The sequence below is a fragment of the Misgurnus anguillicaudatus genome, chromosome 13 (genome assembly GCF_027580225.2).
Source record: "Misgurnus anguillicaudatus chromosome 13, ASM2758022v2, whole genome shotgun sequence".
Classification (NCBI taxonomy): Eukaryota; Metazoa; Chordata; class Actinopteri; order Cypriniformes; family Cobitidae; genus Misgurnus; species Misgurnus anguillicaudatus.
In genome coordinates, this window is record NC_073349.2 from 28,641,145 (window position 1) to 28,667,500 (window position 26,356).

General features: G+C 34.6%; 1 protein-coding gene across 2 annotated transcripts in view; it reads left to right on the forward strand.

The window, feature by feature from the left end:
• Positions 1-26,356, forward strand: part of mical1 (microtubule associated monooxygenase, calponin and LIM domain containing 1) — a 38,836-nt gene that overhangs the window by 12,064 nt on the left and 416 nt on the right. For both annotated transcript variants that reach the window (XM_055188641.2, XM_055188642.2), the window contains exons 8-24: positions 2,067-2,324; positions 3,201-3,316; positions 3,914-4,040; positions 5,361-5,445; positions 5,718-5,865; positions 5,983-6,179; positions 10,654-10,763; positions 11,145-11,225; positions 11,354-11,537; positions 14,884-14,954; positions 17,880-18,699; positions 18,828-18,946; positions 20,795-20,902; positions 21,932-22,025; positions 22,342-22,432; positions 22,844-22,917; positions 25,070-26,356. The exon at positions 25,070-26,356 is cut by the window's right edge and continues 416 nt beyond it. In XM_055188641.2, coding sequence (XP_055044616.2) covers positions 2,067-2,324; positions 3,201-3,316; positions 3,914-4,040; positions 5,361-5,445; positions 5,718-5,865; positions 5,983-6,179; positions 10,654-10,763; positions 11,145-11,225; positions 11,354-11,537; positions 14,884-14,954; positions 17,880-18,699; positions 18,828-18,946; positions 20,795-20,902; positions 21,932-22,025; positions 22,342-22,432; positions 22,844-22,917; positions 25,070-25,269 — 2,883 coding nt within the window. In that variant the 3' untranslated portion in view covers positions 25,270-26,356. The remainder of the gene's footprint in view (positions 1-2,066; positions 2,325-3,200; positions 3,317-3,913; positions 4,041-5,360; positions 5,446-5,717; positions 5,866-5,982; positions 6,180-10,653; positions 10,764-11,144; positions 11,226-11,353; positions 11,538-14,883; positions 14,955-17,879; positions 18,700-18,827; positions 18,947-20,794; positions 20,903-21,931; positions 22,026-22,341; positions 22,433-22,843; positions 22,918-25,069) is intronic.

Genomic DNA, 26,356 nt, shown 5'->3' on the forward strand with positions numbered 1-26,356 from the left:
CTGGCCTGTATTCTCAAAGGAACACAGTGGACAGTTGCTATTTGTGTTCAGTCACAATCTGTATATTAAAGATCATATAAAGAGCTCAGATGCAAAAGTGCGTCGGACATGATTTCTTGTAAATGGGCCTGTTAAGGTTCAGTAATTTCACTTTAAAGGCACAATATGTAGGATTTTCACCACTAGATGTCGCTTTTTCACAACAACTTAAAAACAAAGGCGAAGCTTAAAGGGACACTCCACTTTTTGAAAATATGCTAATCTCCGGGTCTGGCGGTACCACTTTAAGCATAGCTTAGCATAATCCATTGTATCTGATTAGACAATTAGCATTGCGCTAAAAAATAACCAAAGAATTTCAATATTTTTCCTATTTAAAACTTGACTATTCTGTAGTTACATCGTGTACTAAGACTGACGAAAAATTAAAAGTTGCGATTTTCTAGGCGATATGGCTAGAAGCTATACTTTCATTCTGGCGTAATCATCAAGGACTTTGCTGCCATAATATGGCTGCAGGAGGCGCAATGATATTACCAGTGCCGAAACTCTTTGGTTAAATGACGAAACTCTTTGGTGATTTTTTTTGCGTGATGCTGATGGTCTGGTCGGGTTCAGTGGATTATGCTAAGCTATGCTAAAAGTGGTACCGCCAGACCCAGAGACCAGCTGAATGGATTCCAAAACAGTAAAAATCAAATATTTAACCCTGGTAGAACTGGAAAATAAAGGGCCAATATTCCATGGCTAAAAAGCGCATTATTTGGGGTATTTGGAGAAATGCAACGTGTTGCGTGGTTTAAAAAAGCATTATTTCCCACATACTGTACATTATTGTAGCTCCTCTAAGTCCCGCCCTTCTGTAACGTGTCAATTTGTAAAAAGCTCATCGTTCTGAGAAAGCGCGGTGTGATGTGATTGGTCAGCTATCCAGTGCGCTGTGATTGGCCGATTACCTCAATTGCTTAAAGGAAATGTGACGCTCCTTACCATGTTTGAAAGATGAGCTTCCAAAGCAATAGTGAAAGCCAGGAGATATACATTTTTACTACCGTATCAATACAAGCCTGAATCTGACCCAGAAAACGCAGATGACCAAGCTGATCGATCAACCTTACCAGCGCGACGTGAGCAGAATTTAAAAGAGCGTTAGGGTAAGGATACTAAATTATAAAACCATGTCTGCATTTGTGATCGTAGAAACGACAAACAACACGTGCTATTCTACACCAAGTATTTAAAATAGGAATTTCTCTGAATTTATAAATCAGAACTCAAAATATATCACACTGTGCAAGTGGTTTTTGTATATTTTATTACTTCACTGCCAATAAAAAAGTTATAAGTCAGTAATTGAAATGCCTTATTTTTACAAATGTCACTTTAGTATTTAACAAATTTGACTGTCTTTAGCTGCAAAACTAAAAAGCATGCAAAAAATCTCAAGTCACTCTTCACTGTCCTTTCTGAATAAAGTTAAAAGTCTCAAAAATGTTCAATATCCTAATATATTTGGTGAACATCGTTAAACCCGGTCAAAACTCTTTGTCACCTTAACGTACGGGCACCATTCTTTATCCAATTCTACACTTGTGCACTTAGAGGACTTTGCTAAAAAATCACTGTGGCGTTTACCGGATTTTGCCAACAAGCAGTATTTCTGAATGGCCTGAGCTTGTGATTAGGCGGATTTGAAGCGAACGTATTTGATGAATGAGTAATATGTGCCGAGAGCATTCTAAAAGACATGATGTTTAGTGGCGTTTGCATCTGAGCTCTTCATATACAAGTAGGATTGGGCAACTTTAATGTAAAACAAAAAGATCTCCAAAGTCAATTTCGTTCCACTCACTTTTTTGTATCTCATACTCTGTTGAGGATGTTTATATTCGAGGATGTGTCAACGAGTGTCTAATTTGTTATTATTAAACTGTTTTATTTGTTTATAAATATTGTTTACTGTATCAAAACATTGATTAGGATAGGACATGGGACACATCTAGTGATAAACTGTATATCTTAGGTGTACAGGATAAAATCTTGATCCAAAATGTTCTCCTTCTCAGGACTTCACTGATGCAAACCAGCTGCTCGCATCGGCAAACGTCAACCAGGAAGCCTTGCTTCAGTACGCCTACGATGCGGCCGACTTCTCCACCGAGCGCATGCTGCCGGACCCTGAGTTCGCATTGAACCACGCGAACCAGCCGGACGTGGCCATGTTTGACTTCACCTCCATGCACAGAGCAGAGTACGCCTCTCTGGTCAAAGAGAGAAAGGGCAAAAGATTGCTCATCGGATTAGTGGGTGACTGTCTAGTCGAGGTGCGTGAGATTATACAGTTGTTCAGCTTCTTTGGTTTTAGGACATCACTGAACATAAACTGATATAACAACATCACATTAGAAATCATTGACCTTAGTAATTCCAGTTTCATAATCTAATGATTAACGTTAAAGGTGCAGTGTGTAATTTTTAGAAGGATCTCTTAACAGAAATGAAGAATAATATACAAAACTATATTATCAGGGGTGTACAAAGACCTTTCATAATGAACCGTTATGTGTTTATTACCTTAGAACGAGACCTTTTTATCTACATACACAGAGGGTCCCCTTACATGGAAGTCGCCATTTTGTGCCGCCATTTATCTACAGAAGCCCTTAACGGACAATTTTTTTTTTACTAACTTGTCTCCGACAATGACATGGTTGTTCAGTGACAGCTACCGTAGCTTTGTTTCAAAAGCAAGGGGTGAGCAGTGGACTACGCCGTTGGTTGCAATTCACAACCTCACCACTAGATGCCGCTAAAATTTACACACTGCACCTTTAAAGCATCAACGTTTGATTTCACCCATTGATTTCGATCTTTGATCTTACTCAGTATTAAAGATATTAAGGTTATATTTTCACATAATGTCCTTTACATTATGTAGGATGATTTTATGTAGAAATATTAAACCACAAAAAATGACTTTAGCTGGATTTTTACAGACAGGGTCAACAATGGGCAAATTGAGTTTGTGCAATGCATTCAAAAATTAAATTTTTATGTTATTTGTATAGATATGTATTCAATTCTATTTTCACAACTGGTTTCCCTTTTGCATCTGTGTATATGCACTGTATATTTCATGTAGTAATCTTTATTTATAAAAGCTCTTGTAAGGTTGTTTCAATAGCTTATATCTTTCACAGCCATTTTGGCCTCTGGGCACTGGAATCGCTCGTGGTTTTCTGGCCGCGTTTGACGCTGCATGGATGGTGAGAAACTGGGGCAAAGGTCTGCCGCCTCTTCAGGTTCTGGCTGAGAGGTATAATCAATCATTTTTACTTTCCGTCATTAGCTTCAAAGTTAATATAATACTCGCATACAGACTTGAAACACTTACATAGGGTGTAATATGTTACATGTGCCGAACCAATGGAGAAAATGCACTCGGTTTCCGAAACAAACACCCGCTCAGGGGTGCGTTTCCAAAAGCATCGTCAGCTAACTATGGTCGTTGTTACCATTGAACTCTTTTGGTAACGACAGAACTTGCGACCATAGTTGCTTTTGGGAAACGCACCCCTGAAAGTGGTTGAAAGTGCACAAGCTCAAAACATTTCACACCCTGTTTACGCCTGTATTTAGTGTTGTCCACTTTTGATCCCATCGACCAAAACACATCTTAACGCCAAGTGTAAAAACAGGGCTTCAGTTGTGAAAACACCCTTAGTGGTTAGCACACTTTGAGCAATGGAGCCAAAACAAGTTCAAATGTGGGTTGAAACATTTCCAATATTATATTTTCTATATAATATCCATAAAGTTCCAGGAAAGAATTACAGACAATATTGTGTGAATATGTATATATAATATATACATCAATAATTAATATAAACATTACTGCGTGTGTATTTCACAGGGAGAGCGTGTATCAGTTACTTTCTCAGACCACACCCGAAAACACCAGCAAGAATTACAACTCATACAGCATTAACCCATCCACACGTTACCCAAACCTCAAACTGTCCTCTATCCATACCAGACAGGTGATCATTTACACACACTCACACGTATTTACTAGGGCTGTCACAATAATTAAATAATCGTCTCATTGCGATTGTTTGACCTCATCGCGATGATTTCAGATCACCGCGATGATTGCGCATCTCTCTAAAAACACAAGGGGGAGCTGCAGTTTTTGAAAGATATATTCATTAAATAGTTACTTTTAAATATGTGTTATGTTTATTAATATTTACTTGTCAGGTGAACCTTGTAAAATATTTAATTTAAATAATCAAAACAATGTGTGAAAATTATTTCTGAACAAACATAAAATTTATGAGAATTAAATGTCAAAGCAATAAAACAGGCAATTAATCGTCATAATTGTCACAGTTTATTAGACAATTAACCGTCAGCCAAATTTCATAACCGTGACAGTCCTAATTTTTACTGAACTGAATGAAGACATTAAAAGTATTTCTTGCTTTTAATAAAACAAATGTGACCCTGGACCACAAAGTCACACAGGTATATTTGTGGCAATAGCCAACAATACATTTTATGGGTCCAATTTTTTTTATTTATTTATGTCAAAAATAGTGCTGGGCAAAGATTAATCGCGATTAATCGCATACAAAATAAAAGTGATTTTTTGCATAAGATATGAGTGTGTGTAATTATGTATATATACATTCATGTATGTATTTAAGAAACATTTATATGTGTGTATATATTTATTTATATTTTTATATATTCTATATGATATATAAATAAGAAAATATATATAAATAAAATTCTGAAATGAATATATGTATGTGTGTGTGGTTAGATATACATTATAATTAGACAAAGTACACACACATATATTATGCAAAAATTACTTTTGTATTTTAAATTAATTTTGTATGCGATTAATCGCGGTTAATCTTTGCCCAGCACTAGCAAAAATCATTAGGATATCAAGTAAAGATCACATTACATGACAATATTTATAAATGTCCTACCATAAATATATAAAAAATGTATTTATCATTAGTAATGTGTGTCGCTAAGGACTTCATTTGGACAACTTTAAAGGGTATTTTCTCAATATTTTGATTTTTTGCACCCTCAGATTCAAGATTTTCAAATAATTGTATCTCACCCAAATCTTGTCTTATCCTAATAAACCATACATCGATGGAAAGCTTATTTAATTTGCATTATGTTATATGAATCTCAGTTTAAAAAGATTACCCTTATGACTGGTTTTGTAGTCCTGAGTCACAAATTTGTCCCCAAAGTATTATTAATACACTATAATTCATAACATGCATTCATTGGTAAATAAAAATTATTTGTGTGTTTTGATCATTTTGAAGGTCAAGCATTTGTATAACTTAGAGGAAGATATAAGCAAATCCAGCAAACAGAAGAAACCTATTTTAAAATCAAAGCCCAGACAAGGTAAACATCATCCAGTACCACAGTAACTTTAATGCAAATAACAAACTCAGTCAGCATTAATGTTGTAATACATTAGAATTTTAATTCCATTTAGTGATAATTGAGCTAAATAATGAAGTCTTTCTAATGTCTTGCTGATGAATATAACTAGAGGCAATGTTAATGAAGAATTGATTGATTTCCTTATAGTCTATAAAGCAAATTGTGTAGGATTGTGTACACATCAACTCAGCATTTCCAGTGACCTAATGCACTGATTTCGGTTCATTCAGAGTCGATCAGGCGTTTGGACGAGTTGTTGTCCTGGTGTCAGAGAAACACAGCCGGGTACGATCGTGTGAAAGTGACAGATCTGACGGAATCCTGGAGGTCCGGTCTGGCTCTTTGCGCACTCATCCACCATTTCCGACCTGAACTTCTGTAGGGGATCAAGCAACACACACAAAGCATAACATAATACATATAGAGTCTATAATGTTGTCTTGTAAATGTAAAGCAAACCCCTAATGTGCAAATGTTAACTAATTGTCCTTTCAGTGATATGTCCTCACTAGATGTATCTGATGTCACTAAGAACAACCAGTTGGCCTTTGACCTGATAGAAAGAGAGTTTGGGATCGCTCCTGTCATGCGTGCCAGTGATATGAAAGGATGCAATAAAATCGATCAGCTTTCAATGGTCGTGTACCTTACACAGATCTGCAATGCCCTCAATGAGAAGGAAACACCAGCAGGTAATCAAAAATAACAAGTTGCATTATCACATGCCTTCTGTAATAATGGTTAAGGGTTTATTCAATAATTACATCTATAACCCTAAGTATTTGCCATAAAAGTAACACAAAATTTTGTCTGTAATACTAAGCATTTGCGGTAAAATTAATTCAAATTTATATTTGTAACCCTAAGTATGTGCAGAAAGAGTAATACAAAATTATATCTATAACCCTAAGGATGCACGGTAAAAGTAATACAAAATTATATCTATAACCCTAAGGATACGCAGTAAAAGTAATAAAAAATTATATCTACAACCCTAAGGATGCGTGGTAAAAGTGATACAAAATTAAAGCTGCAAGCAGAGATGGAAGGGCCCTCGCACGCATGTGCACCCCCACCCTATAGCCTTAGTAAAGCAACTTATAAAATCAAGTTAAATTGTTTAACTTATTTTTTAAGTTAAAGTAACATAAAAATAAATGTTGATTTGGCAAAAATGCTGCTTATTTTTTTTACCATTGTTCCAGCACATTAATAATTTTTTAATCGAATTTGGTATCCACTCTAGTACACCTCCGAATATAATCGGGTAATGTTTCACAATTTCATACAAATATTAGGCTACTGCATAGTCTACTAAACTACAGATGATGGTAATAGGATAATAAGAAGTTTATTCCAAGTGTAGAGACACAATGCATCTAATCAAGCTTGTGTGTATATATTTATGGAGCCACGTGGTCATTTAATGTTAAATTAATTTGTTTATCAATTTTATCCATAACAATAAGCCGGGCAGAGTAAGATTACTGTAAAAATTACTGTAACAAATTTACCTTAATTCAAATCAATAATTTTTTTGTTTATGGTTATCAGTATTAAAATACCAGATTATCAGTATTAAATTATAATTTAATAATTAAGTATTAAATAATTAAATAATTAATAAGTATTAAATTATCAGTGTTAAATTGGCAGTGTTAAATTTCCAGTGTTAAATTTCCAGTGTTACATTTCCAGTGTTAAATTTTTAGAAATTCAATGTTAAAAACATTAATTTTTAAAACATTATGTTTTATGCATCAAGAAACTGAGCAAAAACAATAGGCCAACATTCTGGCCTGCTCCTCGGTGCTCGGGCCCTAATTATTTCTATAACCCTAAGGATGTACGGTAAAAGTAATACAAAATTATATCTATAACCCAAAGTATGTGCGGTAAGAGTTATATAAAATTATATATATAACCCTAAGTATGCGCTGGTATAAGAAATACAAAATAATATCTATAACCCTAAGTATGCGTGGTAAAAGTAATACAAAATTATATCTATAACCCTAAGTATGTGCGGTAAAAGTAATACAAAATTATATCTATAACCCTAAGTATGTGCGGTAAAAGTAATACAAAATAATATCTATAACCCTAAGTATGCGTGGTAAAAGTAATACAAAATTATATCTATAACCCTAAGTATGTGCGGTAAAAGAAATACAAAATAATATCTATAACCCAAAGTACTTGCAGTAAGAGTTATACAAAATTATATCTATAACCCTAATTATGCGCTGGTATAAGAAATACAAAATTATATCTATAACTCTAAGGATGCACAGTAAAAGTAAAACAAAATAATATCTATAACCCTAAGGATGCGCAGTAAAAGTAATACAAAATAATATCTATAACCCTAAGGATGCGCAGTAAAAGAAATACAAAATTATATTTATAACCCTAAGGATATGCGGTAAAAGAAATACAAAACTATATCTATTACCCTAAGTATGTGCGGTAAGAGTAATACAAAACTATATCTATTACCCTAAGTATGTGCGGTAAAAGAAATACAAAATTATATTTATAACTTTAAGGATGTGCAGTAAAAAACAAAATTATATCTATAACCCAAAGTATGTGCGGTAAGAGTTATACAAAATTATATCTATAACCTTGTGCGGTAAAAATAATCGGGTTAAATGGATTGTTGCAGTATAATATCTGCTGATTTCCATTTGTGCTTTTTATCATTTACATTCATGCATTTGGAAGATGCCTTTATCCAAAGTGACGTACACTATATTACCAGATATACTTTTTTTTATCAGTATGTGTTCCCTGGGTTCAAACCTATCATCTTTTGTGGATCTCTTGGTGGAGGTTTTATCCAAAACGACTTAAAATGCATTCAAGCTATACATTTTATCAGTATATGTATTCCCTGGGATTAAACCCATTAACTTTTTGGCTCTGCCAGTAACATTGTAGCTTACATACTTTATCATATTTATTAGAGTGTGAGGTATTCAAGAGAATCCCTCACCAAATGAATGTTTGGTATAGCTCACAACAGTAACCGCATCATGACCATGATCTTAACATGAAATCAGTGCAGCTGTCTCTTTAAGAGCCGTTCCCAGCATGCACTGCTCTGAATGGGCAGTAATCTGCCGTCTGACAGCAGAGGCTGCAGTAGCAAGCACGCACCGCTGCTTAGAAATCAGCATCTCATCAGTTATACGGTGGGAGTGGCTTTTATTTAACACGGGTCGCATTATTATGCTGCTGTAGACAGATGCACTTCTGCAGGAGTGCTAGCAGAGAGGGGCTTACCGTCGGATGCTGTATTTGTAGAGGGGGGATCTCATGCAGATGGGCTCCGGGTTGAGATGTCACTCAAACGGGATCTGTATGTGTGTATTTTGGGGAAGGGGGTGCGGTCTGATACAACACATCGCTTACACACCACTGCAAATCACATACTGAATGTGACGACTGTCGTCTCTTTTATACAGTAGGTATGACATTATTTATTTTGAATTGATTTCTTATTTTTCTTTTGCTGCAGATGATTTGCATCTAAAAGTTAATGTTTGTTTTTTTAGTACTGCTACAAATGAATAGCATCTTAAATGCATTTTTTTGTGTTGTAATTTTTATATAGCTTTATAATAATTGGTCAGTTCAGTTTGAATGTATTTATATAGCACCTATTTGCAATGTTGCAGTATCTCTGCTTTGAAATGCATCTAAATTTGGAGTTTAAGATGTTGATGTTAATAATAATTAAAACAATTTCAGTGCTGTTTTTTGATTTTATATTCATGCTTTACAAAGAAATAATTTAAAGGAAAAACCAACATGGAGATACAGTAAAAGACCTTTAAATTATTTAAAATCACTGTTACACTTTACAATAAGGTTGTGTAAGTAAACATTAGTAAATGCATTAGCTAACATAAACAAACAATAAACAATATAGTTTTCCAGCATTAATTAATTCTTGTCAATGTTAGTTAATGTCAATACAGTTATTCATGTTAGTTTATGGCGCATTAACTAATGTTAACAGTAGGGATGGGATGGTATGAAAATTTCACATTATCATTATAGTGACCAAAGTTATCACGGTTATCAATATTATCATGGTTTTGTTCAAATGAGATGGAAATGTTCAAAAAGAACTGATACACACACTGAAAATATTTGAACAAGTTTTATTTTTGAAAATCACAATTTAATATTTAATTTCCCTGAAATTATTTTTGTGGTAAAAATATAAATAAATCTGTCTAATAAGTTTACCATGAATGAATACAATTATCCCTTAAATGCCTTCTTGTGCAAAAAACTATGTTGCATGTGCGCGCCTGCGTCAAACTGAGTCTGGCTGGACAGGATTTACCGCAAGTTTTCAAAATCACGGTTATCAAACACGGTTGTAATGATAATTAAATTTTAAACGATCATACTTACCATCAGGACATTTTATCATGGTTAATCGTGAAACCGGTAATCGTCCCATCCCTAGTTAACAGTTTTAATAAAGGTATTACTATTAGTAAATGCTAAAATTAATATGAACTAAGATTAATACATGCTGTAAAAGTATTGTTCATTCATAGTTTATGTTAGATAATGCATAAATTATTTTGGTTTTTTGCAATTTATTAACACTTACAACCTTATTGTAAGGTGTTACCGAAATCACAATCAAAGCTAAACAAATTAAGATGCATATAAAGTTAAAATAAGAATAAAAAATAAATTTAATTTAAATTTAAATTTTAAATTAATTTTATTAAATATACATTTGTATAAAGAAAGAATTAAATACTTAAAATTTTGCGCATTTTAACTTTAAAATAAACACTGCTAATTTTTTCCCCCTTGACTTGTGTTTGTATTTCTTTGCTGCGTTTATTTATAATGTGGTTGTATATGGTTTTAAATTTACACTGTGATTTGTATCACATTTCTTGATGCTGAACAATCTAGCTTATTGTCACGTCTTGAAACATGAATAAGTAAACACATTTATTTCTCTGCTCATTTTCCATTCGTCAGCATCTCAAAGCATTGCGTTAGCAGCGCAAAATGTGCAAGTTCGATCACAGGGAACACGCATACTGATAAAATCGTATTTCATTGTTAGTCACTTTAAAAAATCTCTAACAAATGCATAAATGCTTTTGATTATTTTCTCCACAGATCAATCTAATAGTCTCTCGCCCCACAACAAGAGCCTCTCTCTCTCCAGAACTCGAACGGCTGTGTTGTTTCTCAACAAACTCAAGCACAACTCCCTGCAAAGACGCAAGGTACGCAGTCACCTGAATCTGTTTGTGTAATACAAAACCCTTCTGTCGTTTGCATCACATCAGCATCGGCTACTGAAGGTCATGTGTGTTGTGTTGTGTTAATCAGAGCGTGATGTTGTTGTGTGCTATGAGCTGTGTTGTAACTAATCATCATTTTAAAGAAAACATCAAAATCCTGTCTTGCACACACTGCTCTTGCCAAACACAATTACGGCCTGCTTTCAACACTATGAAGAAATGCGTTGTGAAATTAAACAAGAGCGGTACAAGTGAAAGAGATACTTGTGTTTGCCGTGCAGGATGAAGATGAAATCATTGTTTATTTCTGTCAGATCATGTAACCCGAACTGTAAATGAGATCATGTGATATGTGTTCCTCAGGAGCGCCTGACATCTAAACAAGGATCAGGAAAAGAGAAGATGAAGGAGAAAGAGGAAGGGAATGAGGTGAAACAGGAAAGTGTAAGTGTTGAAATGTAGTTTCTTGCACTGTTATTTTAAAATGTAAAACAGAGAAGAATGATTGGATGTGTCTAAACGTTTTATTTGGTAGTTTACATGTTGTAGTAACATCATCTCCTCTCTCGCAGCCTGTGATGCCAATGTCGCCGTCCGATATGGGCAACGGTGAGCTGTGTTATTTCTGCCAGGAGCGTCTTTACCTGCTGGAGAGAGGGAGCGCTGAAGGCAAGATCTTCCATCGGGGCTGTTTCAAGTGTTATCAATGCAGTTCCACCCTTCGGCAGGGTGGATACACCTTCCACCCCAACACGGGTGAGCAAAACACAAGAGATGCTTTTAATGAAAATGTCAAAATCACTTTATATGAGATCAGACACTTTCTATTTAATGTAAACAAATAACTGCAGAGATATCCTCATGATCATCTTATGAGGTGAACAGAATGTTTAAACAAACGTGCATTAACTGTTTTAGTTGCTTTTTTGCATATAGATTTTAAGTTTATATTAAAGGTGACATAGAATGATTGAACGGAGTATTTATCCTTGTTCTGTGATGTGACATGTAGACAAAAATGTTTTTGTTTGGGTCTGTAATGCCTTAGAAGCTTCCTAAAAACCTCTCTCAGATAGCTCTATTAGGGTGGGGGATTTTAAACAAGCGGTTTTGCACCTATTTGGCTCCCCCTACTGGCTTAGCTTGCAATCTCATTACTGATTGGCTGACTTTGCTGCCACTCAAAAAATGTAGCCAATTACTTTAAAGTGGAGGGGCAGTTAGATGCCTGTGATGTCATAAGCATCAATTGTTCAGATTGGACCGTTTCTGGCTGAAATTTCTAAAAGAGGAATTTCTATGAGACTGAGATGTTTAGCATGTCTAGCACTTTTTGTATGTTCGTGAATGCAGGTAGACTACCATTATTCAACAAAGACAAGGTAAAAATGGTTTTTCATTCTCTGTCCCCTTTAAAGGAACAATCCACTTTAAAAAAAAATTATGCTCATTTTCCAGCTCCCCTAGAGTAAACCTTTTGATTTTTACCATTTTGTAATCCATTCAGCCGATCTCTGGGTCTGGCGGTAGCACTTTTAGCATAGCTTAGCATAATCCATTGAATCTAATTGGAACATTAGCATCGCGCTCAAAAATAACCACAGAGTTTTGCTATTTTTCCTATTTAAAATTTAACTCTACTGTAGTTTCATCGTGTACAAAGACCAACGGAAAATTTAAACTTGTGATTTTCTAGCCAGATATGGCTAGGACTATACTCCCATTCTGACGTAATAATCAAGGACTTTGCTGTTGTAACATGGCTGCAGAAGGCGTAATGATATTACGCACTGCCCGAAAATAGTCACCAGCTATTGAATGTTACCAAGGGGACTATTTTCAGGTACTACGTAATATCACTACGCCTCCTGCAGCCATGTTACATCAGCAAAGTCCTTGATTATTACGCCAGAATGAGAGTATAGTTCCTAGCCATATCTGCCTAGAAAATGGCAACTTTACATTTTCGTCGGTTTTCGATGTAACTACGGAAGAGTCAAGTTTTAAATAGAAAAAAAATTGAAACTCTTTGGTTATTTTTTGCGTGATGCTAATGGTATATTCAGATTCAGTGGATTATGCTAAGCTATGCTAAAGGTGATACCGCCGGACCCGGAGATCGGTTGAATGGATTCCAAAATGGTGGAGATGTGATGTTTGGCTCTAGGGGAGCTGGAAGATAGGCATATTTTCAAAAAAGTGGAGTGTCCCTTTAAGAAATATCACACAAAAAGGTGCTGTTATGGGTTTCGCATGGCTGTGATTTGATTGTGCAATCATAGGGTGCTGATATAAGTCGTACAAGCGTGATTGCAAGTGTGATGTTGTTTTAAAACATAAAATAAGAAAAATATATAAATGAATGCCTTAAAAACCACGTGAGTGTCATAAGAGTCACACCATATTTTTGATGTAATTATTTTATGTGTAAAGTAAGTATTACATAAGTGATCATTTATAGGCAGCCGGTTGTAATTGCAGAAATAAGCCCCGACAGTGTGATCAATCTTGTATCGCTGTACATAATCCCGCCTATTACATGGCTATTTACCTTATAAGTAAGGTAAAGGAACATTATTGTTTCGATTATTATTATTATTATTTTTTGCTAATTTTTAACGAATTCAGACCTTCTGCAAGGAAAACACGTTTACTTTCGGTTTTAAGATAAGACATGATGTTCAAATGTAACGAACACACTTTTTGGTTTAATCATTTGTAAATATAATGTCATAAATGTTAATAAAAGACATTTATGTTTAATTTTTGTGTAATATTAAACTCTACCTGTTGAAATAATTTGCAGCAGCCAGGTTACCGTGTGTTATTAGTTTGAACGGTTGTTATCTGGGAATAACAAACACGCAAATGTTGCGACTGGCCAATCAAAATCAAGCATTCCTATTTAATAAAATGTATTAAATTTGTAACAAAAATCAATGCTAACATACATACAGTATTAAATATTGTACATTAATATCAAATACTTAAAGGTAAAGCGGAGGATTTTCTTTTTCCGGGTGAATCATCAAGACTATTGGTCCTCCTAGTTGTCCATCATTCTGGTGATATGTTTACGTAAGGCTATCGTACGTGCTCGTCCTTAAGTTCGCTTTCTGCACATGCGCGCTTTCAGGTGTATATGTGTGGTGAGCTACGGTTTCAGCCGTTCATTGAAGCTCGCATTCTCACCGAGTTTTTTCAAACACGGGTCGCAAGAGAAAAGGTGCCTACGAATTGTATGACAGTCGCGAAGTTTCTACTTGACAGGTAAAGTTTGCATGCTATTTGGAGAAATCCATTTAAAATCACTGCTAGTAAAAGTTGATGATTAGCTATGCTAGCCCTGGTACAAGTCACGAACCGCGCAGACACGGTAAACATCTCAATGTATGAGCCATGCCGACAGCAACTTATTAACAGAGCGTGCACGAGAAGAAATAGGCTCGTGCATGCTCTCTTGTGCACACATTTAATAGGCGTTCCCTCTCGGGATCAGGTAGAGTGTTGCGCATGTGCATTTTTTAAAAAAGTGAGGAGGGCGGTTATTTTCTAAAATTCTGGAAAATCTTCTGCTATACCTTTAATATTTAGCTTTTTGCAAATCTGGTTCATACTGTATTTTCTTGATGTTATGTAAAATTTCTCATAAGCTTTTAATGCTATTCATAATTCTTACAGAAGAATTTTTAGTAGTTTTCTATGATGTGATTTTATATTAACATTAAGTAAAGTTAAATTACGATCAGCGACCAGTAGAGTTTGTGTAATGTACTTCAGTTTAATATCTTGCACCTGTGATCCATCCAGGTCTATCCACAAGAAAAGTGGGACTCGTTCAATAATTCAGTCCTCAGATGAGAAATGCATGTAGAGCAAGTCAAACTTTATTATATAACACATTTTCGAACAACAACAGTTGAGCCAAAGTACTGCCTGTCTGTAAAGCAAGAGGGATGAAGAAGATCAAGGTTAAAATAAAGAACGTTACATCATCCCTGTCACAGCTCGGTGTTTTAGAGGCCAGACTGAAGGTGTGATATGATGGCGGTGTTGTTTATTCAGAGCTCAGTGTTTACTGTCGTGTCTGATGTGTCTACAGGGAGATTTTACTGTGAGCTGCACTCAGAGGCTGAGGATGAGGAGGGTGACGAAGAGCACAGAGCTTCACAGGTATGAAGAACATTACAGCTAATGAGGCTTTGATTTAATCCCTGATCTCCTGTGTGATGATGTTTATTTTAGTCTGCACTTTTAAAGATAAAGATGTTTTGATGCCATACAACTCACCACAGTACAGTATGATCATGTTTTTTGGACATTGTATTGGTATTGTAGATGGTTTGAATTAACTATTAGTACCATGTCTCATATGCTCATGCTATAATATGATCAATATGTTAATTTTTCTATAGTTCTTACTAATAGCAACTGATACATTACAGTACATTTCTACACAGCACAAGTTACTGGTTAGGTATAATTTATGGGTTAAGCACTTTATTATTTTCATTTGTTTACTTTGTAATAGGGATTTACCAATATTATATTTTTTGTGTGGCCGATTACGTTTGCCAATTTTGAAAAAAGCCCAGACCGCAGACACTGCATGGCTCACATGAATGATTAATCTCTCACGTGATTAACTATGTGATTTACTATTTTTTTCCCCTTCTGACAAACTATAATTTTGTAATTTTATAAGATTTTGTTTTGGGAAGTTTTTAATTATTTTGATAATAATTATTTAAAAAATGCTGGATGAAGGCTCATTGCCGAAAAAATCAGCCGATACATCGGTGCATCACCACTTTATTAGTTTCATTTGTTATTGTAAAACATGCATATTTATGAATGTTTCTTCTTCACATTTCTTTTTCTGTGAACATTTAAGTAATGAACTGTAATTTAAATTATATAATCTAATAGATTTAGGTTAATGTTATCGATCATGGGTCTTCAAATAGGGTCCGGCCTGGAACCCCTAGGGATCTGTTATGGTATTACCGGGGGTCCTCCAAATATCATTTGAATTCAAAATAATTTTTTGGGAATGAAAATGAAATAAGGCATTAAAGGTGTAGCGGAGGATTTTCTCTAATTTTAGAAAAGAACCGCATTCTCCACTTTTTAAAAAATGCAAATGCGCAACACTTCTGATTGACAACTAGGAGGACCAATAGTCTTGATGAGCCACCCGGAAAAAGAAAATCCTACCTTTAAACAAAAATACATTAATAATAAAGATTAAAACACGATTAAACATTCCAACAGTGAAAATGTTATGTAGGGTGCCAAAAATCATAACTTGAATATGTTTGTAACATAAACATTATAACAAAGTATGTAAAAATAGTCTTAAATTGTACCGGGGGTCCCTACTCCTCTTTATCCATTAAGGGGTGTCCTTGGACCTGTGTTATAGGTGATGTGTAAAGATTTTGTTTTTTGTTGCTTTATTTGACACGTCATAGTGTAATAGTGATATAGTTATATTTGATAAACAGGGTTCCCACGGGTCATCGAATTTTTGGGATAACATGGAATTTTAAAAGGTCTTTTCCAGACATTAAAAGTCAGGGATTTTTTTGTCCAAGTCATGGAATATCAGTGATTTTTGTTTGTTGCTTTAAATTGTAATTTCCATTTATCAAAATGTAATCTGCTTGTTAACTTGTGACGTAAGGAATACCGGATCCAAGCCTCCGCTGACTACAATTTAGACAAAACAGCTGTTTATTGGCACTATTTATTCATTTGACACCTTTAGGGCCAGATTTACTAACAGTTTGCGCCAGCATACACGTAACAGTGTATTTGTACACCAGAGGAACATATTATTCAAAAATATTGTTTACCAAGCCATGTTTTTTTATTTACAAAATAAATAAAAGAGGAGTCACTAGAAGTCATCACACAATACCAGACATTTCAAAACTTCTTGTAAACCTTAATTTTTGTCCTCCAGTTCTTTACAGTGTACTATGGCTTCGTTTGCTGGGATTACGCACCACAAATTTTCCTGTTGCGATGTCCATGGTGCTGAATATTTGGAGAAAAATATTATTTGAATATCTTTGTATCATAACCATCATAACAAAATATGTAAATCAAGTATTAATTTGGTACATGTACCGGGGGTCCCTGCTCCTCCTCTTTATCCATTAACTCTTTCCCCCCATTGATGAGTTATCTTGTCAATTAGGAAAAAGCGCTTTTTTACAGAAATAAAATATTTCCACTTTTATACACTAGGTGTCGCTATTACCCAACTTATAAAACACTGAAGCATCCACTTATTCAAAAACAGTGAAAACTCTGTGTATGTTTTGATCATCGATCTGAATCTGATCTCTAACAAAAGTCCTTTACAAAAATGCAATAATTTCAACTTTTTGCTTAAAATTTTGTATTTTTAAAGAAACTACCCATATTTAAGAGGTGATAAAAGAGAATAAATAAAGATAGGATGAAACTTTTTTTGAAAGCAGAGGGTCCGTTCTTTTACTTGATATTAAAGTATGTTTATATATTTATAGAAGACATTTTTCTGGAAGGCATTAAACTTTTGTGAAAATCACAAGAAAGTGTATTTTACACTTTATAGTATAATATTGATATATTTAATGTATACAATACACTAAGCACCTTTAGATACCAGATTTTAAAATAAACCGTATTGGTAATGGCCATTTCACATGGTGCACGGTAAGCGGCGAAATCGCCGCACGGCTACAACTTTTTTCGTGTAGTGGAAGCGTTTTGTGCAGCATTTAGTGCCAATCTGTGCCTGCCATGAAGAGCCGTGTCCGCAAAAGGAATAGGATTTTGGGTGCACGAGCATGGCCTGTTGACCAACTTCGCTTCACTTCTGTAACCGCTCCCAATTTGCCGCTTTCCGCACGTCTCCTATTGAAAAAGAACTAAACACTCGCGGTTGCTGCGTACCATGTGAAACACCCAAAAGGCATTTAAAAATTAGAAACAAAGTCTACATAAGTGTCATAATATACATATTTGACCAATGCATGACAAATGTTTTGTTTTTAACATAAATACAGTGATTTTTTGCATTCACGTAAATGTCTTGTTTTATAGGGTCATGCTGAGAATGGCACTAAAGTGAGTGAAAATGACGAAACAAAACAGAATGAAGAAAATGTGCGGACTGAATCACCACTCCCACATATATCAGTGAGGCGGAAGGGCTCGTATAAAATCTCTGTTGACCCGGACTTTGAAGAATCAACAGAATGCCCAACTCCTACAAAGCAGAATGACCAACCACCATCCAACCCTGACGAAACTCACGCACCATCAGAGCTCAGTCCAGAGAGCCAGGCAGAGTCCACGGACACAGAGAGCCACCACGCTAACGGCGGCCCATCAGAGTCTGTCGTCCCGGTGCCGGCCCCTCGGAATTCCAAAAAACCACTGTATCCTCCGCTTCCAAAACCTCGCACTGTCCATAATGTTGTTTCCCAAGACCCAAACACTTCGGAGAACCAGGACCAGAACCCAGAGGTCCAGAAAGGTCTTCCCAACCTCACGCCAGACTCTAAACCCAAACAGTCTCTGCGCAAACTTCAGTTGAGTGAAGACGAAAAGACCGACCTTCTCAACCTAAGCTTCAGCCAGGACTCGGACTCGGAGACGCCTGCCTCTTCTTCTGCTGCCTCGACCTCCTCTTCCTCCAAGCAGCATGAAGGTGGTGAGGAGGAAAATTACTGGAGCGGATGTACCGCGGAAGGGAAAAGCCTTCGTGAGCTACGAAACCGCAAATGCTTAAGGCGAAAGAGCGAGCCACCGGTCTCCGTCCAATCGCAGCACGGCAAGCCCCGCTCCAAGTTTTCCCCCTGGAATCTGTCTTCACCGCGACTGCACCCGCGCTTCAGTGTGCTCAGAGTTGTCCCTTCAGGTTGGACACCCAATGTTTTTTTATCACTTTATCTGCTTAGGTCTTGTGCAGTATTTTGCTGGACCATTTTTTTTTCTGTCAGTGTATGTTGTGCTAAAGCCTGATTTTTGTGTGAATTTTTTCATAAGGACAAGCCAAGCTAGATCATTACGTATCAGAAGATGATGTTGAAGGTGCCGATGATGATGATGATGAAGAAGAGGATGATGAGGATCTTCAAAATGAAGATCATTTTCTAGATTGCAGGGTAAGATTGTTTTCAATCTAGTCTTGCACTGCAAAAAAATTAAAAATTAAAAAATTAAAAAAATGTCTAAGTATTTTTGTCTTGTTTTCAGTAAAAATATCAAAAAATTCTTAAATTAAGATGCTTTTTCTTGATGAGCAAAACGGCCCAAGAAAAACAGTCTAAGTTTTTAGACCAAAAATATCTAATTTAAGTGATTTTGTGCTAAAAACAAGCAAAAAAAATCTGCCAATGGGGTAAGCAAAAAAATCTTGAACATTTTTGTTAAACACTTAATTCAAGAAAAATTTGCTTAACCCATTGGCAGATTTTTTTGCTTGTTTTATGCACAAAATCACTTAAATTTAATATTTTTGGTCTGAAAACTTAGACTGTTTTTCTTGGGCCGCTTTGCTCATCAAGAAAATGCATCTTCATTTAGGAATTTTTAGATATTTTTACTGAAAACAAGACAAAAATACTAAGTTTTTTTTTTTTCAGTAAAATAAATTCAAGTTCATTAATTTTCTTTTCCTACTGGCAGATGTTATACTTGTTACTTTGCTTTTCAAGTGTGAATATATGAAGAGTTTCGTTGCAAAACGAGATAACCACCGTTTTTTTTATTGTTCTGAAATCTCGTTTTTTGGTTGTGCATTCCAATTGATTTCAATGCAACTGCAGTTGGTTTGTTTTGATTTAAACCTTCATAACTTAAAAAATACAGCTAACTAGCACCATAAAACTAAATAATAACATGATAACAAAATAATAAACATGTTTTGACAAAAATGTTAAAAAATGGATTTATCTCGTTTTGCAACGAAACTCTTCATATCATGATTATTTGTTTTGCTTTTCAGTATAAGTTTCTAAAAATTTTGAAGACATACATTTTTCAGGTCTAGACTTTGTGCAGACTAGGATGGGACAGTATGAATATTTCATATCATGATTATAGTGACCAAAGTTGTCACGGTTATCAATATTAAAACATGGTTTTGTTAAAATCAGATGTAAATGTTTCAAAAAAAGAACTGATACACCCACTGAAAACATTTGAACAAAACAGAAAAAGTTTCAGGGACATGAAATATTAAACAAATTTAATATTTAATGTCCCTGAAATTATTTCTGTGGTAAATTAATAAATAAATTTGTCCAATAAGTTTACTGTGAATTAATACAATACATTATCCCTTAAATGCCGCCTTGTGCAAAAAACTATGTTGCATGTGCGCACCTGCGTCAAACTGATTCTGGCTGGACAGGATTTACAGCAAGTTTTCAAAATCACGGTAATCAAACACGGTTGTAATGATAATTAAATTTTAAACAATAATACTAAACGTCAGGACATTTTATCATGGTTAATCGCGAAAACGGTAATCGTTCCATCCCTAGACTGCAGACAAAGTCATTGTTATTTTTGTTAGGGGTATGAATCATCACTGATCTCACGATTCAATATGATTATGATTAATATGCTTCATTGATATGCCGCGTATTGCTATGGGACGCAATGTGACATTTTTAACCTGTCAATTGAGCGCTTTACATACTAAAGAACTTTCAACAGCGATACAAAATTTGAGTAAAAAATATCCGATCGAGAGAAATGCACAAGAGAGATAAAGAGAGACACGCATGCAAGCAAGAGAGAGACATATGCGAGCACTGCTTTTTAAATAATCAATTATTAGTTTTTATGCATCAATGCAATAACCATTTACATTAGCATTGCAAAAATGATTATACAGCATTCAGCAGACCTACATTTTTGTAGATGTTGTTATCTTGCCATCGCCTTAAGCTAATTGTGTGCGTAAGGTTTGTGTTTGACTTTTGAAGTGTTTGTTATGTGTTTAGGGAGCACAGTTTGAGATTACCGAGACTGAGAAACGAGATCTGATGAGAATGAGAACTCTGGAGCGGAAAGCAAAGATGACCGAAATTCAGCGTTTCCACAAAGCTCAGGTAAACTAAACCACCGACTGTATCACTGAACATAATTCGGTTTGAAGTCTTTTAGAAGTTTACTCGGGAAACTTTATTCTCGCCGTAAATATACTGCAAAAATGATTTTCAAGAAAAAAATTCTTAGTATTTTTGTCTTGTTTTCAGTAAAATATATCAAAAAATTCTTAAATTAAGATGCTTTTTCTTGGTTAGCAAAACGTCCCAAGAAAACAAGTCTAGTTTTTAGACCAAAAATATAAAATGTAAGTGATTTTGGGCATAAAACAAGCAAAAAAAATCTGCCAATGGGGTAAGCAAATTTTTCATTCATTTTCTTGAATTTAGTGTTTAAAAAAATAACTTTTTTTGCTTGTTTTATGCACAAAATCACTTAAATTTTATATTTTTGTTCTAAAACTAGACGTATTTTCTTGGGTCGTTTTGCTCATCAAGAAAAGCATCTTAATTTAAGGATTTTTAGATATTTTTACTGAAAACAAGACAAAAATACTAAGAAATTTTTTTCTTGAATATAATTTTTTTGCAAAAAAAAAAAAGTCTTTCGTACTTAGTATTTTTGTTTTGTTTTCAGTAGAAATATCTAAAAATTCCTATTGAGCAAAATGACCTTAGAAAATAAGTCTAGTTTATAGACAAAAATATACAATTTAAGTAAATATAAACTTAAACAAGCAAAAATATCTGCCAATTGGGTGAAGAAAAAAAATCTAAAAAAAAATACGTTTTCTTTTTCTTAAACACTTAATTTAAACAAAAAGTTCTCACCCCATTGGCAGATTTTTTTGCTTGTTTTAAGCACAGGTTCACGGATATTGTGTATTTTTTGTCTAAAAACCAGACTTATTTTCTTAGTCATTTTTTGCATTGCAGGACTTTTTTCTATCATTCTTTTTTATAGTGGTTGCAGTAAATAATATGTTAAATGGATACCTGCTTTGTTATCAGTTTGTTTTTATCTCGTATCAAGATGAAAATGATCTGATTTCTTGTTTTGCTCATTCTGTCCTGGTTTTGATGCACATGCAGTCGATTCAGAGGAGGCTGGAGGAGATCGAGGTGACTTTTAAAGATCTTGAAGAGAAAGGAGTAGAGCTGGAGAGGACGTTGAGAGGAGAGGCTGGTATGATCATCTCATCCATCTACAGACTAAACCAGACTTTACCAGACTAAACCAGAATATTCAGGCATTCACATTCCTGACTTGAAACTAAATGAACAAAATATGTAGTATTTAATCAGAACTTAAAGGATGTTTATTTACATTCATACATTTAGACAATTTTATCCAAAGCAAGTTACACTGCATTCAGGGTTTACATTTTATCAGTATGTGTGTGTGTCCTTTGAGTATCAAACCCATGACCTTTGAACTGTTAAAGAGTATTAGATGATTTGACTTTTTGACTGAATATATACTGTCTGTGTGTCTGTTCTAGGATCAGGTGACTCTGAAACGATAAATAACTGGATTGATCTGGTTCACGAGAAGAACGATCTGCTTTCAGAGGAGTCTGATCTCATGGTGGCGTAAGTCTAATCATTAATGTTTCTCAAAGCTTTTTGATTTAAAAATAACGATGCAAAGTAAAGACACATTTCCTGCGAGCAATAATCTCAACAATGAATTTCACATCTAAGGTGTTCGGCAAAAGCATAATAGCATGTATGCATCTGTTCAGAAAACACACACGTGTCTCTTTGAAAAACCAGCTGGTAGTCTCGTTGCCCCTGGCAACCTCTCTTCTGCATGTCTTTGAGCATCATCTGAAGCACTAATGCTCATCAGAGTGGCCTCGTTTCTTTGACTCGACGCTATGCTTGTGTTCAGCATACATTCGCTGTGTGCACGATCGGCTCCACTATGATAAAGTAAATTACAGGCTGTGTCGACAGCAGTGTACAGTAATTAATTTGTGTGACTGGTTTTGTGTTTTATAGGTCTCGACAGCTGGAACTGGAAGACAAACAGAGCATGTTAGAGATGGAGCTACGCAGATACATGGAGATGGATGGTGCGAATTTAAAACATTTGTGACCCTGTCTGTGAAATCCAGTCTCATTAACTAGAGATTTTATTTCACATTAATTTCAATCTTTGACATAATTTTACACTGCAAAAAATAGATTTATAAGAAAAAAAATTCTTAGTATTTTTGTCTTGTTTTCAGTAAAAAAAAAATCTTAAATTGAGATGCTTTTTCTTGATGAGCAAAAGGACCCAATGGGGTAAGCAAATGTTTCTTGAAATTTTCTTGAATTTAGTGTTTAAGATAAATTTTCAAGATTTTTTTTGCTTACCCCATTGGCAAATTTTTTTGCTTGTTTTATGCACAAACTCACTTAAATTTGATATTTTGGTCTAAAAACTAGACTTATTTTCTTGGGTCGTTTTGCTCATCAAGAAAAAGCATCTTAATTTAAAAAAAATTTGATATTTTTACTGAAAACAAGACATAAATACTAAGAAAACTCTTCTTGAAAATAATTTTTAACTTTACTTTTAACTAATTCCCCGCCAGCCTTTTTTTTAAGTTGCCTGCCAGCATTTTTTGTGAGAAAATTTTCTTCTAAAAATATATAAACATACAAATATATAAAATATATCAAATGAAAGAACAGACCCTCTGCTTTCAAACAAACAATAAACAAACAAACAAAATAGGGAAAAAACATTTCATCCTAGCTATATTTTTTCTCTGCTTATAAACTCTTAAATATTGGTATTTTTTTAAATAATTTTTTTTTTTTGCAAAAAGCTGAAATAATTGCATTTTTGTGAAGGAATTTTAGATTCAGAACTATTACCAAAACATACACGGAGTGTAAAATTATTGTTTTTTTTTTTGCTTCAGTTTTTTTAATAAATTGGCTAAGTGGACCATCTAGTGGATAATCGCGGCATTACAGATAACCATAAAAACTCATCAGGAACACATTTTTTCATGCAAATGTTTTCTCTTAATTGACGAGATTACTTGTCAATGGCGGGGAAAGAGTTAAAAAAGATATCATGATTATATTTTAATTTTATATGTTCTTTACATTATGTTGTATGAGTTTATGTAGAAAAGTGGCTTTCACAGACTGGATCAAATTTATTATGAAACAATATTATAAAATTATATATATATATATATATATATATATATATATATATATATATATATATATATATATATATATATATATAAATTTATAATATTGGCCAATGGGCATTTTTAGTAAACACTAAATTCAAGAAAATTCAAGAAAAATTTGCTTACCCCATTGGCAGATTTTTTTGCTTGTTTTATGCACAAAATCATTTAAATTTTATATTTTTGGTCTAAAAACTAGACTCACTCTCCTGGGCGTCTTGCTCATCATGAAAAGCATCTTAATTTAAGAATTTTTAGATATTTTTACTGAAAACAAGACAAAAATACTAAGAATTTTTTTTTTTTTTTGCAGTGTGGCCGTGTTATAATCAGTGTTGGGGAAAGTTACTAGTAAAAGTAATGCAGTTACTTTTTTAAAAAGTAACTCAAATATTAATGTGTTCATTTATAAAGTAATGCGTTACTTTACTTGTTACTTCAGAAAAGTGATATAGTATTACGTAATGCACATTACTTGTAATGCGTTACTTCCAATGCGTTACTGTGGGGTATTTTGAGCTAAAACTTCAGACACGCTCTGGGCACACCTATTACATCTTGTAAAAATGGGCATAATGTGTGCCCTTTAAATCATTCTGTTTGATAATAAAAAAATGTTTTACAAATTTTAACTTAATATTTTTGCATAGTTATCAAACCTTAGACATACACCTTCATTTCAAAAGGTTTTTAAGATTATGATAAATATTTCAGTCAATAGGCTTTATGCCCAGCTGCACTACTTCCTGAACTTCAGCCAGCTCCTTGTTTCCTGTCTGCCATTATTGGACAAACTGATTAATCCAGGTGTGTCTGATTATTGTTGTTGTGACTACTGAGGTCAGGCACACCTGGATTAATCAGTTTGTCCAATAATGGAAGACAGGAAACAAGGAGCTGCCTGAAGTTCAGGAAGTAGTGCAGCTGGGCATAACGCCTGTTTAAACTTTTGACAAGTCGAGCAAATATGTAAGAGCGAGGGGCATACATTTATATCAATGCGTATTTGTGTTTTTTGTGTGTGCAGAATCTGAGAAAACCCCAGAACAGCGAGCACATGAGGATCAGGTCCTGCAGGAGATGTTGGATGTGGTGGACATGAGGAATTCATTGGTGTCCTTCCTGGAGGAGAAGAGACTGAAGGAACTCAACGAAGATATTATGGTAAACTCGGTCATGGAATCCAAGAGGCTTTCGACCGCAGGATCCCAGGTGCACTGGGCCTGATGGACCTCAAACACACTCGGTGACATCATTATTTACACCTATTACATAAATGCACCTTGTGATGTGCCAGCATAGATCCACGCATTGCACAGCTGTGTCTTTTATTTCAAAACCAAAGGCATAAATCCAGCGTGCACAGATGAGGTTACGGCACCAAAACCCAGAGATACTCGGGTGGTTGCCGTTAAAATACAGATTCTGAAGACAATGTGATGAAAGTACACAATCTGGCTGGACTTAAGTGGGAAGTGTATTGCATGAGCCCAACGGGAGGCTAATAACACATGCTCAAACACAGGCTATAGGCGTGCACAATCGTGCACATCCATCCTGTGACATTCGACTATTACGTTGATTTTTATAAGATGTTTATCAACGTCGCAGGTGTTTTGGATATCAAAATCTCCTTATCATTATTATTAAAAGAGATATCAAATATATCTACACATTTATGATGTCACATTCAGCCAAAATGGTGAAATTTGTTGCGGCATCTAGATAATATCACATCTTCAACAGCACTTGCATTGTATGCTTATGAATGTACTGTGATACAGCTTTGCAACGTTAAGATATTTAATATCAACATGGGCTTTCGTGCAATGTACTCTGTATTTTTCCACACAGTTAATTGTCATCAAACAAAAGAGATTATTAATTATTATTCATTGTTTTTATATATTCTGCATGATCATTGTTTTGACTATTAGGGGTACAGAATGTGTGCCTGACTTGGTCACCATATATTTATCTATATATTTGGAATTATGTATAAATGCATATCATTATTTAAAAAAATATTTAAATATAATAAATCAAAAACATTTTAGGGAGTAAATGGAGGGTTGGACTTTACTCTTATAATGGCTTCCATCTATACTGTACAAACAACTTTACTGTTTGACTAAAGTGAAAACTTTGAGACGTCATCGGAGAGTAAATTTGTGGTATTGTTTGGGGTAGAGTGGTGTACTGTTTACTTTAGTCCTTCGTTCTTTGTATTCTTTCAAATATTTTTGCATCAGTAGTTTTTCACTAAACACCCTAATAAAAATATATAGCACTTTATGAAGCTTTATTCTTATAT